Source organism: Geospiza fortis, unplaced genomic scaffold (genome assembly GCF_000277835.1).
Source record: "Geospiza fortis unplaced genomic scaffold, GeoFor_1.0 scaffold182, whole genome shotgun sequence".
NCBI lineage: Eukaryota > Metazoa > Chordata > Aves > Passeriformes > Thraupidae > Geospiza > Geospiza fortis.
Genome location: NW_005054367.1, coordinates 3,468,272 through 3,485,068, shown reverse-complemented (window position 1 = coordinate 3,485,068; position 16,797 = coordinate 3,468,272). Strand labels below are relative to the sequence as shown.

The 16,797-nt window shown below is 42.1% G+C and overlaps 1 protein-coding gene across 1 annotated transcript in view; it reads left to right on the top strand.

Annotated features, from left to right (window-relative positions):
• Positions 1-16,797, top strand: part of KMT2C (lysine methyltransferase 2C) — a 188,355-nt gene that overhangs the window by 61,630 nt on the left and 109,928 nt on the right. The window contains exons 4-6 of the mRNA XM_031059743.1: positions 11,134-11,340; positions 14,815-14,954; positions 16,652-16,761. Coding sequence (XP_030915603.1) covers positions 11,134-11,340; positions 14,815-14,954; positions 16,652-16,761 — 457 coding nt within the window. The remainder of the gene's footprint in view (positions 1-11,133; positions 11,341-14,814; positions 14,955-16,651; positions 16,762-16,797) is intronic.

The following is a 16,797-nucleotide window of genomic DNA, read 5'->3' as shown; positions in this document are numbered from 1 at the left end:
TTCAGTAGCTGCGAGATTAGCCAGAACTTGGCTTGTGTGGTGTTTCTCTCTGGATCCTTCCTGAGACTGTAGCTAAATAAAAACATTCAAGAGAAAGGCGAGAGAGCTGGTAAATTTTGGAACCTCCCTGAGGTGGGATATGGGAAACCAAGAGAATACTGACAGCGAGTGGAATTGGGCAGGGAATTAAATAACAGATTCAGGATTAGTGCTCAGAAAGCAATGTGTTAAAACCCCATTAAAATAAAGAGAGTCTGAGCCATAGTGGGGTAGGGAGGCTGAAAGGGCTGAGGCGTGTGCTTGAAAGGAGTGAGTGAATTATTGACCACATGTGGGGAGGGGCAATAACATCAAGCAGAGATAAACTCCCAAGCCTGGCAGTGGCAGGAGTAACACTGCCAGCTCCTATATATCACGAGCATCATGGGTTTTGGAGCCTTTTCCTTTGGTTGTTCCCTTTTTTCTTTTTATAAGCCTTGTGAGAAGCTTCTGTCAGGCCGGGACTTATGGCTGAGTGGAATCCAGCTTCTTCCAAAGGAATCTGCTGCCTTGGTTTGTGCTGCCTGCAGAGAGCAGGGGAAGTGCAGCCCTTGGGGAAGGCAGGGAGCCAGGAGCCGGCTGCGACTCAGAGCAGAGCCCACTTCCACCTTCCTCCTCTGGTTCCCACATTGGCAACCCCTGGCATTAAAAGCTAAGGAGAATGGCCTAGAAACACAATTTCATAGAAGAACAAAACACCTTTTGATTCATTTTACTTTCTGTCTGCGCTCAGAGAATGTGAATTGCATTAATTGCATGTTTTCGGTCCTTTTGCCATAATCATGAAGACAGAACATTCTTGAAAAGTAGAAACTGAGGTTTTCACACAGCTCTTTTTGATTTTGGTGCTTTGGCCTGCTTAAATATCTGCTCTTGTGAGATTGTTGCTAAAACTACAAAAAAACCCCAAAGAACTGGCAAAACACCTTCCTGCTTTCTTGCTTCACTTGTAATTGGACAAAGCACGTAATTTTCATTCCAGACCAATTGCGCCATTCCCTGTTTTGTTGCTGCTGCTGCTGAGATGAAATCTGGAGTGTGGGGATGGAGGGCTTGGGTGCTTTATTCCATTGAGAGGAAGCGGTTGGTGAACATCTGTAGATTGTGTGAACAAAGAAAATAGTAAAAAAGTAGCAGTGAACTTCTTTATTTTTGATCCTTTTTTTTTTTTTAATCTTAAAGCACATTACAAAATTTGTAACAGAGCAACACTGAGTGGAAGAAGAACTTGTGGAGTGGCAGAGAGTAGACAGAATAGGATTATTCTGGATAGAATAATACTGCAGTGTTGGGAGGAAAAGCTAGATCTCTAGACAGGAGGAAGTTAGATAAAAGATTTAATATTAAAATATGTATAAAAATTTGTTGAAGTTGTAAAGTCAAGCGCATGTTTTAAGGAGATATAAATATTAAGATTAATTTTGAAACTGATTATTCCTTTTTATGAACATGTACTGTGATACAGATTTTATAAGAATGTTTTTCTCCAAGGATAGGTTCTGCAGAGAATGGACCTTATGCATGACACAGGGCATTTGAAGCCATTGCAGAGTTTTGCCTTTACATTTCCAGCTCTAGATCCATATAAGCATTTATGGGATCTTCCTGTGAATCCAGTGATTTACATCTGGAAAGAGGACATAGCATTCCTTTGTCTTCCAAACTGAAGTACTACGTCAGCGTTATATTAATGACCAGTCTAACCCAGAGTGGAATTACTGATTTGGCTAACAGGGCACAGCTAAAGACTAGGACCACACACTGAAAAATGAGAAAAAAAGTTAAATATTTACTGGTTTTCCATCCTGTTTGTTCATGCATTTTTAGGGAAATGGTCTCAAGAAGAATTCTGTGACGAATCATTGTTAAAGCAACTTTTCCTTGGATTTATAGGGCAGGAAAGGACCTTTGGAACTCATCTAATTCACCTCCTTTTCCAAGGCAGTTATCTACAGCTGTCATTCCTGACACAAGCTTACATAAACTGCTCTTAAATCTTCCAGTAATAAAAGCTCCAAATCTTCCCTAAACAGTCCCTTCCAGTCTCTTCTTTGTTTTTACTGTTGGAACCACTTTGCTCACATCTAACACACATTCTCCTCATCCTGGGTTTATTCCATTGCTACTCGTACCATCTGCCAAGGATAATGGAGGACAGCTTTGTGCAAAAGTCTCTCATTTATTTCCCCAGCATGCTTTACCTCGTAACAGAAATCCCAAATTTGTTCCTACTTTCTTTGTAGATGATGTTTTCTTGAGCTCAGATCCTTCTTGCTGGTTTGAGTTTTCTCCAGATGGTCTGTGTCTTTCTCAGAGCACAGAAGGCGTGTCACACAAATGGGGCCAAAGAAGGGTTTCACAGGCAGCCAAAATCCTGCCTTTTGCTTAGGTTGAACAATTGCCATTGTGGCCATAATGTGTTTAATTCTCTCATGTAGGACTTGTGCCTCGTGGGATTTGACACCATGATCAGTGACATTCATGGCAGGCCCTTTAAGTTGCACAGACCTTTGCTCCATGATTTAATCTGTTCTGTAGGAAGGTCCAACCACAGAAACCATGAAATGTCTCCTGCCCAGGTGCTCACACGTGCTCCAGGTTTCTGGAGTCCCACTCTCAGTCTCTCAGATGTTCTTAGGCAGCTTTTGTCTCATCCCCATCCTAAAGCTGCCTGTCTCCACCTGGGTCCTCCCTGCTGCTTACAAGTCCCGCACTGGTGAGCAGCAGCTGAGCACTGGCAGGTCAGCTCTGATGCCTGGACAAGTTTTCTGTCCTCTGGGAGATGGCAGACAGACAGACAGAAGCATCCCATGGCTGGCAGTCTGTCAGGCCATGCTGTAGGGCTGAGGGCAGTGCTCACTGCAGCATGGGATGCCTGCTTTGTCAGGGATTGCACAGATTCAGGATATTCACAGCCAGTGGTAATAGTCTGGGATCTTCTGTGTCAGTGTTGAGTGAATACAGTGTTTTCTCTCGTTTCTTCCAAATATCACCTCTTCCTTTTTTTTTTTTTTTTTTTTGCCTCCATTCTTTTCCAGTGTCTTGGGTTTTTTATGTTGTTGGACGCTCATATTCCCATTCTCTTTGCTAATTCTAAGCTGCTCATCAGTTTTAATCATTGTTTCAAGGTTCACTGAGTTGAGGTTTACTCTTCTTTTTCTCTTTGCCTGATGTGCAGTTTCCTTCTATCCATTTCCAGTGGCTTCTAGATAGGTGTTTGTTACATGGTATTTCTTCTCACCTTTTTGTCCATTTTCTTGTTGATTTCCTTGTCAGCTGTGACTGTTTCCTTCTCGCTTCCTTCAGCTGTCTGTGATTTGTGTTGTTTCCCATAGTCAGTAGTCTCATTTCTCCAGCACCTTCCATTTCCCTCACACAGCAAACTCTGTGTTGTGCCCTGCATTCCTTCCTTGCTTCCGTACAGAAGCTGATGGAATGTACAAGGAATTGAAATGGTAAAATCTGGACTCACAGCACCCCAGAGCTGTAGTTGCAGAGATGATCCCTGTGAGTGTCTGTGACCTTTGCCAGAAGGATGTTCATTCACAGGGAATGGATGGTGCATATGGAGTCTGCTTTCACTTTGGGACTGAGAGATTGGAGTGTGCTTGGTGAGGAGAGAATCTTTGTGCTCGTGGCTTCAATGTGCTAAAGCTCTTCTGGAGCACATGGACTCTGCTTGGTGAGGATAGAAGTATTTTGAGAAACAAGTTTGGGGTATAAGCTAATTTTCAAGCTATTTAAGCTATACAAGCTAATTTTCATGGGGTTACAGAAAGTCTGTATGTAACTTCAGAAATTAATATAGTGAAACTATAAACATTTCACAGAACAACAGAAGGGTTGATCAAAGATCTGAAGTAGATTCCAGTTTAACAAGTCAGGACCCTTCAGTCTCTGAAAGATGTTGGAGGAGGAAGATAAGCTTCAGAATCATAGATGGAGTGGGGAAGGTGGCTGTATTGTGACTGTTTCATTTCTTTTAATGCAAGAAGCTGAGGGTCATCAAGGGAAACTTCTAAGGGTTAGATGCAGAATAAGAGGAGGTGATTCTTTGTACAGCAGAGTTGTCTAGAGTGATACCCTTGCCAAAGGATGTGGTTTGCTGAGACTTTAGGTGTGGTCAAGAGCAGACTAGGCAAGTTCAGGAGAGGGAAACTGAGAGTGAGTACAGAAGAATCACACTTGACACAGGGAGGCCCTGAACTGAGTTTACTGGGGGCATGGATAGTACCATGTCTGCCTCCTCTTCAATATCCCTGCACCTCTGCTTATCCAGCTTAGATGAAGCTTTCTTGAAAAACTGCTGTTTAAAGTCAATTTGCTAAATGGTAAATCTCAGTAATTTTCAGATAGTAAGACCCTACTTAGTATTTGTATGAAGTTCCCTCCAAGAGAGGGTGGCACCTCTGTGTGAGTTGGGTGTGACTGTGGCTGCCCCAGCCCTGGAAGTGTTCGAGGCCAGCCTGGATGGGGTGGGAGCAGCCTGTTGTAGTGGAAGGTGTCCCTGCCCTGGCAGGAGGGTTGGAATTGGATGATGTTTAAGGTCCCTCCAACCCAAACCATTCTGTGTAATTATGTTTTAATTACCGAGAGAGAGAATTTGGTTTGCACAGACAATTCTTTCTCGGCAGAGATGCATCCCAAAGGTTGAAGTTACAGGACTTTTTATTCTTTGACTTTTATCCCTCAGAGGTGAAGATAACTCTCAGAATTGCATGAATTGCCACTTTTCAGGTGCAATCAGTTGCATTCTATCAGGGATTGTTATTTGAGAGAACAAGTCAGTTCGCATGGACCTTAAGGAATTATCTAGAGGGCCTTGGATTAGACCTCTAAATTCACTTTTTTCGGGACTGGCATTCTGGTAACTCCTCTTGCATCTAGGATATGTTAAACCCTAACTGAACTTTAAATACTTATTTAAATTAAAGCTGACACAATTCATGGTGAATAAGAACGTATTTTCTACATTTCAAAATGTCAGTAAGATGCGTTGTTTTGGCTGTGTTTGGAGGGGAATGTTTTCTTTCTTTCAAATGAGAAGAGTATCATTAAGTTGATTATGTGGCTGTAGAACTCCAACTGTGCTGGTTTGAAGAAATTGGAAAGCAGTTATTGTCTAATGCAGTTTAATTGCTTTGTATAAACTTTTAAAATTCTTCACCTGAAGTTCATATGAACTCTCTCCCGCCTCCTTTCTTTAAAAATAATTATGCTGCATAAGTTAAATACTTACTTCAACCCCAAATCTCTATAATAGTATCATAGTGTCAAACCACTTCACAGTTTCAAGTTGTTCTGTGATTCAGGTACCTATTGGAAGGAGATTGTGCATCAAGCACTTAAATACAGATTTAGCAGAGATTTTTTGCTTCTTTCTCTTTGTGGTGTTTCCATTTGCCCTTTCTGTCCTTGTCTGTCCTTAGTATCTTCATTCAGAAGGGTGATTTTTGGGTTGTTAATGCTGTGTCAGTGTGAAGCTGTTATGCCTCACCTAATGAATTTCTTCAGTAGTTTCCTTTCAAGCTTTGTTATTATTGAGGTCCAGATATTTACAGAATATTTGGATGATGCTGAAAAGCTTCATCTGAACCTGAGTTTTAGATAAACTTTACCTCTGTGAATATCTCACATATATTTGAACTCGCACTGATGCTGATCCCCGGTATTGTTTCAAGTCAGAAATGTTTTGGTTTTTTCTTCACTTAAAATGCAGCTTGCAAGCATTGATTTGAATTTACATAAATGATACAATGGTGGATCCTCACTTAGGAGAAAAACACTTTACTCTTTAAATAACACAACATAAAATGAGATCAAAGGTATTTTGTGCATTAGCACAACTTGGCAGAGCTAAATAAGTACTAGGTCCCCTGTAGTGTTTCATTTAGCCTTTTAGCATATGTTAAAACTACTAACAGGGTTAGGTGGAAGAAGAATTCTCAAGGCCAGTTCTCATCAGTCTGCTTTGGTAATTAGTACAAATGATGCTCTGAAGTTCTGTTTTGCTCCCAAGTACTCCATTTCACTGTGATGAGCTTAATTTTAATAGTGAAAAATAGATGTTAAAACAACTGTAAATTTCTGCAACAAGTAGTGTGTGAAAAAGACGTCCTGAAGGCGTTTCCAGGCCTTTAAAAACAAATTTGTAGCAAAAGTCACATGATAACCCTCTTCACTTTTCAACCCAACCATGAATGAAAGTACTTTTCAACCCAAACCATGAATGAAAGAAATCTTGATGCTTTCCAAGTTGGATTTCTTTTTAACTTTAGTGCAATTGTTATCATGGTAATTGGCAGTAGTGATCATCTGCAACTTAGTGTTTAACGTTGAGGCAGTGGCTATAGTGGATCTTATTGGAATTGCCATGCCTTGCATTTTCTCAAATATAATCCATTGTTTTTTCCTGTTTAAACCTGGTTTTAATGTGGTTAATTGGAAAAGGTAAATGCACAGCAAATCTCCTTTGGAAATGCCGTTCCCACAGTAGGCTGGGAGAGATTTCAGAAAAGTTACAAGGTGAGCATCCCTGGAGTTGAATCCAAGAGTTTGAATTTCTCCTGCTGTTGACAACCTCCCCTTTATCTCTGTGTGATGCTTGGATTCCCCTGTGCAGGCTCTGCTGAAAGAAGGGCACCTTTAACTCCTCTCTGCAGAGCAGGCAGCTGCAGGATTTCCTTTAGCCTGCCACCCTCTCCATTGAGTACTGAAAGGGTTGGATAATTTCAAGCATCTCGCTGACAGACATGCTCAGCAGAGGCCACTTGTTATCTTGCTTGGAAGGAAGTTGTTCCTGTGAGAATGAGAAAGGAGGATTTATTCCCCCAGCTGTGGGGGCATGGCAGTGCCCCATATCACTGCAGTGTGTGGTGCATTCTACCCATGTATGAAAAACAGGCAGGAGTGAGAGTGAGATACTGTTGAGGGTCACACAACCTCCCCTGGACACATCTGAAGATTTCCAGAAGCTGCACAGTGCTCACATGGGCACAAGTGCACATCTGTGAGATATGGACCACAGCATAAACAAAACATGTTTGCATGAGGCAGTCTGCACATCTGCTTGTTATCAGGGAGCCTTGGCTGGCACAGGATTACCCAGTGCCATTTCCCAGCTCCTGAAGGATTCAGGAGGGGCCTTTGCTTACCTCCTACAGATATTGGTAATCCTGATGCTAAGGCTTAATTCTGTTAAAAAATAATTTTGGGGGACTCTCAGTTTTACCTCAATTCTTTGACTGAATATTTGCAAGCAAACCAGATGTTTCTCCTCCTCTGGTTGTGATTTAATATTGTGCAGTTAGTTGCCCAATACTGCATGTGTTGAAATGAAGTTGTTTCAATGGGAAAGTCTGAGTTTTAGGATGAGTCCTGATGACTGTCATCAGTCAAGTAAAGGAAATAGTGACTGGTCTCCCTTCCTTCAGGATTAAGTGGCTGCAGGGCATTTTGTTATCCTTCATCAGGATGTGGACAGGGGAGGATTACAGCACTTCAGATTCTTGTCAGAGGGTTGAGTAAATTCTGTGTAAGGAAGAGACACTGATGGGATGAAATAAGGACCTGTAGAAGAGAGTGGCTGTGAAAGAGTGATGGGATCAACATGTTTCTTGTTAGAAAGGGCATCCTTCAAATCCAAGGAGGCAAGTCTGGATCTCCTCCCATGGCTCAATGGGAACAGACATTAGTTTCAGACATTACTAGCTTTTCTGCCTCTTACTGCATCCCCAAAACCCAGCATGTCTGGTTCATTCTGAACACAGTTTTTCCTCAGTGTTATGTATTAAAATTTCTGTGCATTCAAATCTATGTAATCCTCTGGGATGAGGTGAGGGATAGGAGCACCTCCTGTAATAAACCACCTCTGGATCTTTAAACTCTTACAAGAAAGTAGCATTTTCATGGCAAAATACGTAATTTAAGTTGAAGTTACAGATAACAATGAACTTTCATTTTGAGTTGGAGCACCTAAGATATATCTTAAATGGAATACTGTTGAGCTGCTTTTTATTTTTTTAGTAGCTTATAAAAAGATTTGTGACACATTGTCTCTTGCTTTTTATCCCATTTTGAATTATCCTGTTCTTAAAATATGTTAATTATGATAACAGATCTAGGGTTTGATCTTAAGATTTGCCAGTACTCTGTTTCGTTATCTTCAGTATGAGAGCTCTTCTTGCATCACAGATTTAGATCCTCTAATTGCATATTGACATATGGAAAGTAGATTTGTAAGTACTTTCTGCAGTCCTCAGATGATAAGAAAAAATCTCTACCTTCTGCCCATACAGACATAACTTAAAATATTTACTGAGCACTTAAAGCTAAAAGGCTAACGTGATGGACTGGCCACTTTGCACAGCATGATAAGCCAGCAGCTGTGGCATGTCAGGGGGCACAGGAGTGTGGCTTTCCTGCAGAGGGTCTCTCCAGCATCCCAGCAGAGGCAGGGAGTTCACTGCCACTGTGGCTGTCTGGCTCTGGGTGCAGTTGAAGCCCCTCTGCTTATCCCCCTGGAAAATGTGAAACCTTTTTCCCCCCCTTTGTATAATCCCTCCCCTCCATCTCAGCCCCACAGTGTCCTGGCAGTGCTCTGGGCACATTCTGCTGCTCCTGTCTTTAACTTCTGCATCCATGTGCTCACAACCTTCAGTGAGGGCTCCCCAGCCCCCTCCCCGTGGCGAGCACTCTGTTCAGCTGCATTCCCCAGCTCTGCTGAAGCAGGAGCAGTAGCACAAACCATATGATTCTTGACAGCTTCACAGCTGTCCACACCACGCTGCAGAGTAGCTGTGAAACTCACTGCTCCTGTTGTTTCACTCCACCCTGCCTGCAGAATGCTTCTGCTGGAAGTTGTGATGGCGGAGCTGCTTTACAGGCTCCAGAAATATCAGCTTTACTCCTGTATGCCTTTTCAAATAACACCACTTGAAAAGTTAGTTTATTTTTTTTCTTAATTACTGTTTCATATTTCTTTTTATAGATCTTAACATTATTGCATATTTGCTATGACTCCACTTTAAAGGGCTTTGTTTATTTGTTTGTAATTATCTTCAAGTCTTTTAATGAGCAGTGATAGTCTGTCCTAACAGGATGTATGAATAATTATTTATTCCACTGTGGATAATCTTGTGTTTGTAACTAGTGTAATTTATATACCATGGCATTGCCTGTTTAAATCTCTTTAAGTCTCCTCACAAGTCTCTCTAGTCTCAACCAGCATAAATAGCTTTGCTTTCCCTGCTTAGGAACTCTGCTTGTGAGGCCATATCAGGTTTCACTGGCAGTCCAGTGGTTACAGTCACTGACAGACAAATAATAGTGTATTTGTTGCTCTATCACACTAAAAGCTAGCTATAAAATAGACATATGTACTGTTCAGTGTAACTTTTCACTGCTCTCGCACTACCTTTATCTATCTTTTCTTTGAATTTTTTTGTCTTCAGATATCTTTTCTAAAGATTTCCAGAACGTGTCAGACATTTGCCATCAGCTCTGGGGGTTATGCTGGCTCATGCTGGTTGTGTGTTGAGGCACATCAGTGAGGGATGTGCAGCCAAGGCCACGAGATGAGGACAAATGTTTCCTAACAGTACCATAGGAAGGTGTAATTTCAGCGCCATGAATGGGACTTATCTGCTCACCAACCTGCATTTTCCCAGTGATCCATCTGCCTTAATGAAAGTGCAGTCCTACCTATCAACCATAAATAAAAGCTTTTTGCTTCATTCGAGGCTTCATTTTGGGCTCGTGAAACACTTCTCCCTTCCTTAGCATCTGACTGTCTGGTATTACCAGTAGTAGTAGACCAGGCCAGTTTTCTTTCTTCTGTTTCTTTCTTCCTGTTGTTGCTCTATGGTGAGACCAAAAGGAGCCATGCCAGAGTATGATAAACCAAATATCAGAGGCTTTGCTGAATTCTCAGGGTTTTCTGTTCTCATCTGGAACTTTCCTTTTCCACTTCCACTTTTTTTCTGTTGCCATTCTTGTCTCTCCAAGCTGAAAAGCACAGGAGGCTTTATTTTCCCCCCCAGAATTTAGTAAATATTTTACAGCAGTTTAGCCTTAAGGTTTTCTCTTCCTCCCACTTCACTTCCCTCCTCTCACTCACACAGCACAGACTGTCCCAAATCCAAATGTGCCACCTTGGAGATGCACTGAAATCTATTTAAATGGAATCCAGGCATAACCAAGCCTCTATCCAAGTGCCTGATTCCCTGAGGCATCTTTTTGGGGTCTTTGGGGCATAAATACGAAGAAAACAGAATTGCTCATTTAAGCGTATAAAAAAAAGTGTTAAATGGCCTTCCTTTAATGCAAACTGCATTAGTTGCAGAAGTTCACATTTTAAGTTTGTGGGTATGTTTATTATAGAAATATTTTTCAGTAGCTTCCATATGATGTGACACAAGGAGTGCTGTCAGAGCTGTCATTTCAATCCTGTCGCTGTGTTGTGCATGTTAAAACATAATTGCAAATGGTACAGGGTATTGCAGCGGTCACGGTTCTGTAAATATAAAATTCCTCCAGTAAAACTTTCAGACATCATTTTGTTTTTAAATATTGAAGTAAATGAGGATAGTTGGATTTGTGCATGTGGTGTGCTCTGGCATGTGTGACTGTAGCCATTGCTGTGGTTTTCTCATTATTCCATTTTTCTCCATGTTAGTAAACCTTTTAGTCTATAGTATTTACACATAGGGTTACACATAGGCTATATGTGCTTCCAGAAAGGTCTGTGTGTTGTAATGGTCTGTGTATTCTGTAACATTTTGATGCCTTTTAGCAAGTATGTGTCTAGACATGCAGAATTTTGGAAATTCTAATCATTTGAGTATAACATGGACATTTTTTTGTTTGCTTCCTTAATCAGGCAGTTTTGTGAACAGAAAAAAAAAGGTCTTTTAATGTAACTGTTAATTAGCTGGAAACAGTGTTTCTGCATGCTGAATTCTGATACCTGACAACACATCGGAGCTTTTATTGTCTTGTTACAAAGGGTTAAATTAGCATGAAATTTGCTCTTTGATGGGGTATCCTCTGCTGGCTCTCCCCCCATTAAAGAAGTAATGATCTTCCTTTTTACAGCGAACAACTCTGCGCCTTTTGTTACTGTGGAGAACGGAGCTCATTAGGACAAGGAGATTTAAAACAATTCGGTCCCACTCCTGGGTATGTTATCCCTTGGAAGAACCAGCCTTTAAATAAGAGTGAAGCCAGCGACAGCACCGATGGAGCCTGTGAGAGAACTCCAAGGCAAAACTCAGTGCTGCGCAAACAGAGAGGCCAGAAGAAGTAAGTCTGTCCTAAAAGAAATATGTGGATTCTTTTGTTTTGCATGAAATTCAGGAATAATCTTTACTGGTTCTGTACTGCAATAGGCAAACGACTTGTATTTGTGTAAATACGGGGTTTTAATATTAAAAAATGTTTGTAAGGAAAATCAGCATGTACAGAAACCTAACTAAAAACAGAACCCCAGAGCAACCAGCACGTGAGTGGTATAGCAGTGCCTGTCTCTTCTGCTTTTTAAAAAAGGGTTTGTTTCTTCCCCAAGTGAGAATCTTCACTCTGGAAGAGCACAGATAAGAGACATAGCTACTGTAAGGTGCTGATCTACTTGTGATGCTGAAGTAAAAGTACACACGAAGGGTGGAAGAGGATGGACTTTTGACACTTGATGTGTTGTGTAGCCTGGAATGATGTGCAGCTTCTGCCCATTAGAGCCTCTCCTCTTGCCATCCAGCGCTGGCTCTCGCCCTGGTGCCAGTGCTGTCAGGGCACACAGCAGTGGTTCCTGCCCTGCAGGAGCGGGGTTTGCTGGCAGCTCTTCCAGATGGGGGTTTTGTCATGGTCCCCCAGCCTCTCAGTGACTGTGAGAGATGGCAGGGGCATACCTGGCCCTGCAGTGGAGGTTGCTCAGACCATGGTGTGTAATCCCTGCTGAGGGCGCTGGGAAGGGACTGATCAGAGCCACATCTCTGTGGGCATGGGGGTCCTGTCACTGGGGCCTTGTGTTGACTTGGGTTCATTCGAGGTTGATGGTGAATGTGGGATCATTTAGGGCTGTCTGTGTGACAGAGGGGCTGCAAGCCTAGAGAAACATGGAGAGTGGCAGTGGCGATGCAGGGCTACAGGCCATGGCTACGGGATGGGCTGGGTAGGGTTGAGGGCAGTGAGGGGCTGTGGGTGGTGCGGGGTTGAGGGCAGTGAGGGGCTGTGGGTGGTGCGGGGTTGAGGGCGGTGAGGGGCTGTGGGTGGTGCGGGGGTGAGGGGGGGGGGGGGGTGGGGGGGGGGGTGTGGGTGGTGAGGGGTTGAGGGTGGTGAGGGGCTGTGGGTGGTGAGGGGTTGAGGGTGGTGAGGGGCCACGGGCAGTGTGGGATTGAGGGCAGTGCTGGTGGTGCTGCAGTGAGGGCAGTGAGGAGCCACAGGCAGTGTGAGGTTGAGGGCAGTGAGGGGCTGTGGGTAGTGTGGGGTCGTGGGCAGTGAGGGATTGAGGGTGATGAGGGGCTGTGGGTGGTGTGGGGTTGAGGGTGAATGCTGGTGGTGCAGCATGTGCAGGGCTGAGGTCAGGACAGGATCAAGGGCGGTATGGGTGATGTGGGCAGTGATGTGGGATTGAGGTTGGTGTGGGGCAGAGGGCAAGGCAGTGATAGTGATGTGGGATGCTAATGTGGAGCTGCGGGCAGGGCAGCAATGAGGGGTCGAGGGTGGGATGGTGATTTGGGACCGCGGGTGGTGTAGGGCAGTGGTGGTGTGGGGCAGGGATGGGGGTTGAGGGCAGGGCTGTGATCCAGGGCAGTGGTGATGTGGGGCAGGGATGCGGGGCTGTGATCCAGGCAGTGGTGGTGTGGGGCAGGGATGGGGGTTGAGGGCAGGGTGTTGATGCGGAGCCACGGGCGATGTGTGGCACAAACTGGCATTGGGGAATTGGCTCCGGGTGTGGGCCCAGCTGGGGAGGGGACAGTGAGGGAGGCGGCTGCCAGCTGTGCCAAACTCTGGAGTCAGACCTGTCTGTGGCTGTGCTGCTGCTGCAGAAACTGCTCAGAGTGTTCCACACTCGCTGAGGTTGCTTGGGTGCACGTTGTATGTTTTTGTCATCATGTTGGTGGTGGAAAAGTGCACGTTTTGTAATGCTGATACCGGAAAGTGGCTTTTCTTAAAGCTAATAAAAGTAACACCTTCGCCTCAGGCCGTATTTGTAGGTATATGAAATATTTTCAGAAAAGGCTATAGAAAGGGCGAGATTGCAGAATAAATTGAGAAGTTCTGTGAATGCATTGGTTTGATCTTGTGAGAAAGGTTTTTTAATACAGAAAAATGCCTTGTCAGCTGAGATTTAGTTTTTCTTAAAGATCCTTTAAGTTTTGGTGTTGTGAGTAGCAGTTTGGTGTTAGAGGGGGCTCTGCTGTCATGGGGTGAAGCACTGGCACAGGCTGTGGGTGATGGAGCATCCACAACAGAGTTGTGATTGTTCCATCCATGGAAGTGTCCAAGACCAGGTTGGACAGAGCTTAGAGGAACCTCTGGGATAGTGGAAGGTGTCCTTGCCCATTGTAGGAGGGTTGGAACAAGATCCATTCCAACCCAAACCATTCTGTGATTGCGGTGGACATACATGGTGTTCAGGAACCAGTTTTGTCAAACAGAACATAGTGCTTTGTTAAGGAGGTTTTTAATATTGATAGTGTCAGCATTAATAGGTTTTGGCATAGATATTTTTTAAATTATGCAGGTCATGAAGAGACCATGTAATAATAGTAAAAATAGAAAATAAAAATAGAAAATAGAAAACTTCTAAGATTTCTTGGGTGATGCAAGAGAGATGTTACTCTTTTACCTATAAACTAAGGGCTTTTAAAATGTATTTATAAATGTAATGGCTGAAGTAAAGTATGGTTTTCAGGAAAGTGGAGTTATCACAGATTAAAATTCCAGTGGTTACTGTATCTACTGACAAATGCATACAATTGAGTTATTAATAGCGGAGAGTAATCAAGTTCAAAGAACCTTAGTGGAAAATGCAGCACCACCTTTCCTACCAATTGTTGAGGCATCAGTGATCAGGTCTCTAATCAGTAGGCCTAAATGCACACCCTTAGATGTCCAAGATATTCTTTAGCCTGCAGGAAGTAAAGGCAGAATTGTCGCTTCTGGTTTTTTTTTTTAATGCAGTAATTTGAGTTGTGTGAATTGTTTTCTCTTGAGATTAGAATTTTGAGAACAAATCAATAAGGTTATAAACTAGTACAATATAGTTGTCTTTATATCACTGTATTTTTTAATCTCCCCCCTTCCTTTCCTCCAGCTCACCCCCACCTTTTTTTTTTTAAACATCTGATGGCATTTTATAAACATGTTTATTTCCAAACAGATTTTGAAGTCCTGGCCTTTTTTCTACCTTCTCCCCATAGCTGTAGTATTTTCTGTAGGCACCTCACCTCTGGATGTTGTTACCTTATTCTCAGTTCCAAGGGTTGGGCATATTTTAATATCAAACAGAATCAAACTTAAAGAAGCATATGTGTCCTGAAGAACAGGAAGAGAGAGCAGGCTTGTTTACTAAATAGCAGCTTTAACTGGAAACTGTTCCTGGGGAAAGTGTTGGGATAAAATATAAGGAAGACTTGTTCATGTTGATTTATCTTTTATCATATTAGGAAAAAATTATACTTACTTGCCATGAGTTTTGGATCATTTGTGAATGTCTGGCTGATTGAACAAAGAATGTGGTCACTTCCAAGTTTGTTTTTCTGCTCCCTGCTACAGATCTCGATCGAGTATAGCATCATGTACAAGTGTAAGCACCCAAACTGCTTCTGATGATCAGGTTGTCAAATTCTGGGATGAACTCAGTTTAGTTGGCTTACCAGATGACATTGATGTTCAAGCCTTATTTGAGCCAACAGGTAAGATCCGTTCTTCTCCATTCTTTTTCTCCTCTCCAGTAGCAGTACAGTAGCCATAGTGACATGAGTGAAGTTTTGCAGCTGTTGATTTTTTGAGCTGTGGTGTTTGTCAAGTTTCTGATGGTGCTTTGGTAGCTTTTGCCTGTGTCAGGTTTTGTTTTTGTAGTCTTCCCTCCAAGAAAGAGAATCCTCAGCTTTGTGTGGGGAAGTGTTTGTAATCTGCTGCTGAGCTGGTGTTCAGGTAGTAATACCTTCAGTACCATGATTCTGTTTTGGAGAGAAAAAGGAAAAGGAATGAGGCACAGCTTAATATAATTTTCAAAAATCTTAGTCCTCTGATGTTACCTGATCTCCTGCTGCAAATTTTACTGGAAACAATGGAATAGAAGATTTAGAAGAGCAGAAGAGGCATAATGCACATGTATATTTCCAGAATCTGCAGGTTTTCTGTCAGAAAAATGTCTGGTTTATCACCTGCCTTTTAATTTCAATTAAACTTTTCTAGTAATTAAGTTATTAATTACTTTTTCAGATGGCATCTGTATCCAAATGCTGTGATGCCAGTAGTCCATTCACGTGTTTTACTCCAAAAAATGGAAATACATTTACATAATAATAAAAATGTCACTCTTTCATGAGTGTGGAAACTTATTTCAAGGTCCAATTAAAAACAAACAAAAATCCAGTGGTTTTGTTTCAATAGTTTTACTATAGTGGGTGTAGATGGGTGGGTGTATATTTATCAATCTACATTTTTAAAGTTGCTGTTATTTGTAAATGACTCTTCCCAAACCCATATAGAGATTTTTGGGATTTTTTTTTGTAGCTTGAATTGTTAAGTTGGCCGATACCTAAGTTCAACAGCTAGTGTAAACCATCATTTCTAATTCCTGTATAAAGCAGTCAGAGAATTCCTTTGGAAGTATACATCATTTACATTGTTTTTCCCAGAATTCAATTAGAAACTTCCTGTAAGAGTTACCTGTTAAATTCTACAAAATCTGATTTTTTTTTGTTTTGTTAGGCAGGTGTATCTCTATATTGTATTTGTTGTATTCACCATTTTCTCAGTCTTTAATATTTTATTTTATTTATTTTATTTTTATTTTATAGTTTACTTTGTATTATTTTATTGTGGTCAATACCACAAACTGCGTTTGTTGTATTGACCATTTTCTCAAGTCTTTTATATGAGTATCTGTTCATGTTGTGTTTTGAACTTTTAAACATTTTGTGTAGACTTTTAAAGTTTCATACTAGCATATTCTACATGAACATACAGATCTCCAGGCTTGGGAATAATAAATTAAGAGTACAAACCTAGGGAAATGTTATCTACAGTGAAATACAAGGTGAAATGAAACTGTGTGTGTGTTACACAAGCATTGAATGTAGAGTCAAAGTCAGAGAATGCTGTGCACCCCAGTGCTATGATTACATGTTCAGGCACTTAAAAATTATAAACAGATAAAAAAAGGTGTGTTGTATATAAAACAAAATGGCAGCGTCTGATAGTAACTGCAGTATATTCAGTGTATCATAGGATGGGTTTTCAATGTCGCAACAAGAAAAAAAATGGGGGAAAAGACCTCTCTGTTATTTCTGGCAAGTGTTGACTGCCAGAAGGGAGTTCTGTGCTTGGAGGAAGTGCCTGACAGAGCTGTCCAACCCTGGCCCTTTGTCTGTGTGCACACCAGGTCACTGCTGGGCTCATCACCGCTGTGCGGAGTGGTCTGTGGGAGTCTGCCCGACTGAAGAGCAGCTAGCGCTGAACGTGGACAAAGCTGTTGTCTCAGGGAGCACAGAAGTGAGTAAAAACACTTAAATGCTCAAATCCCTAAAA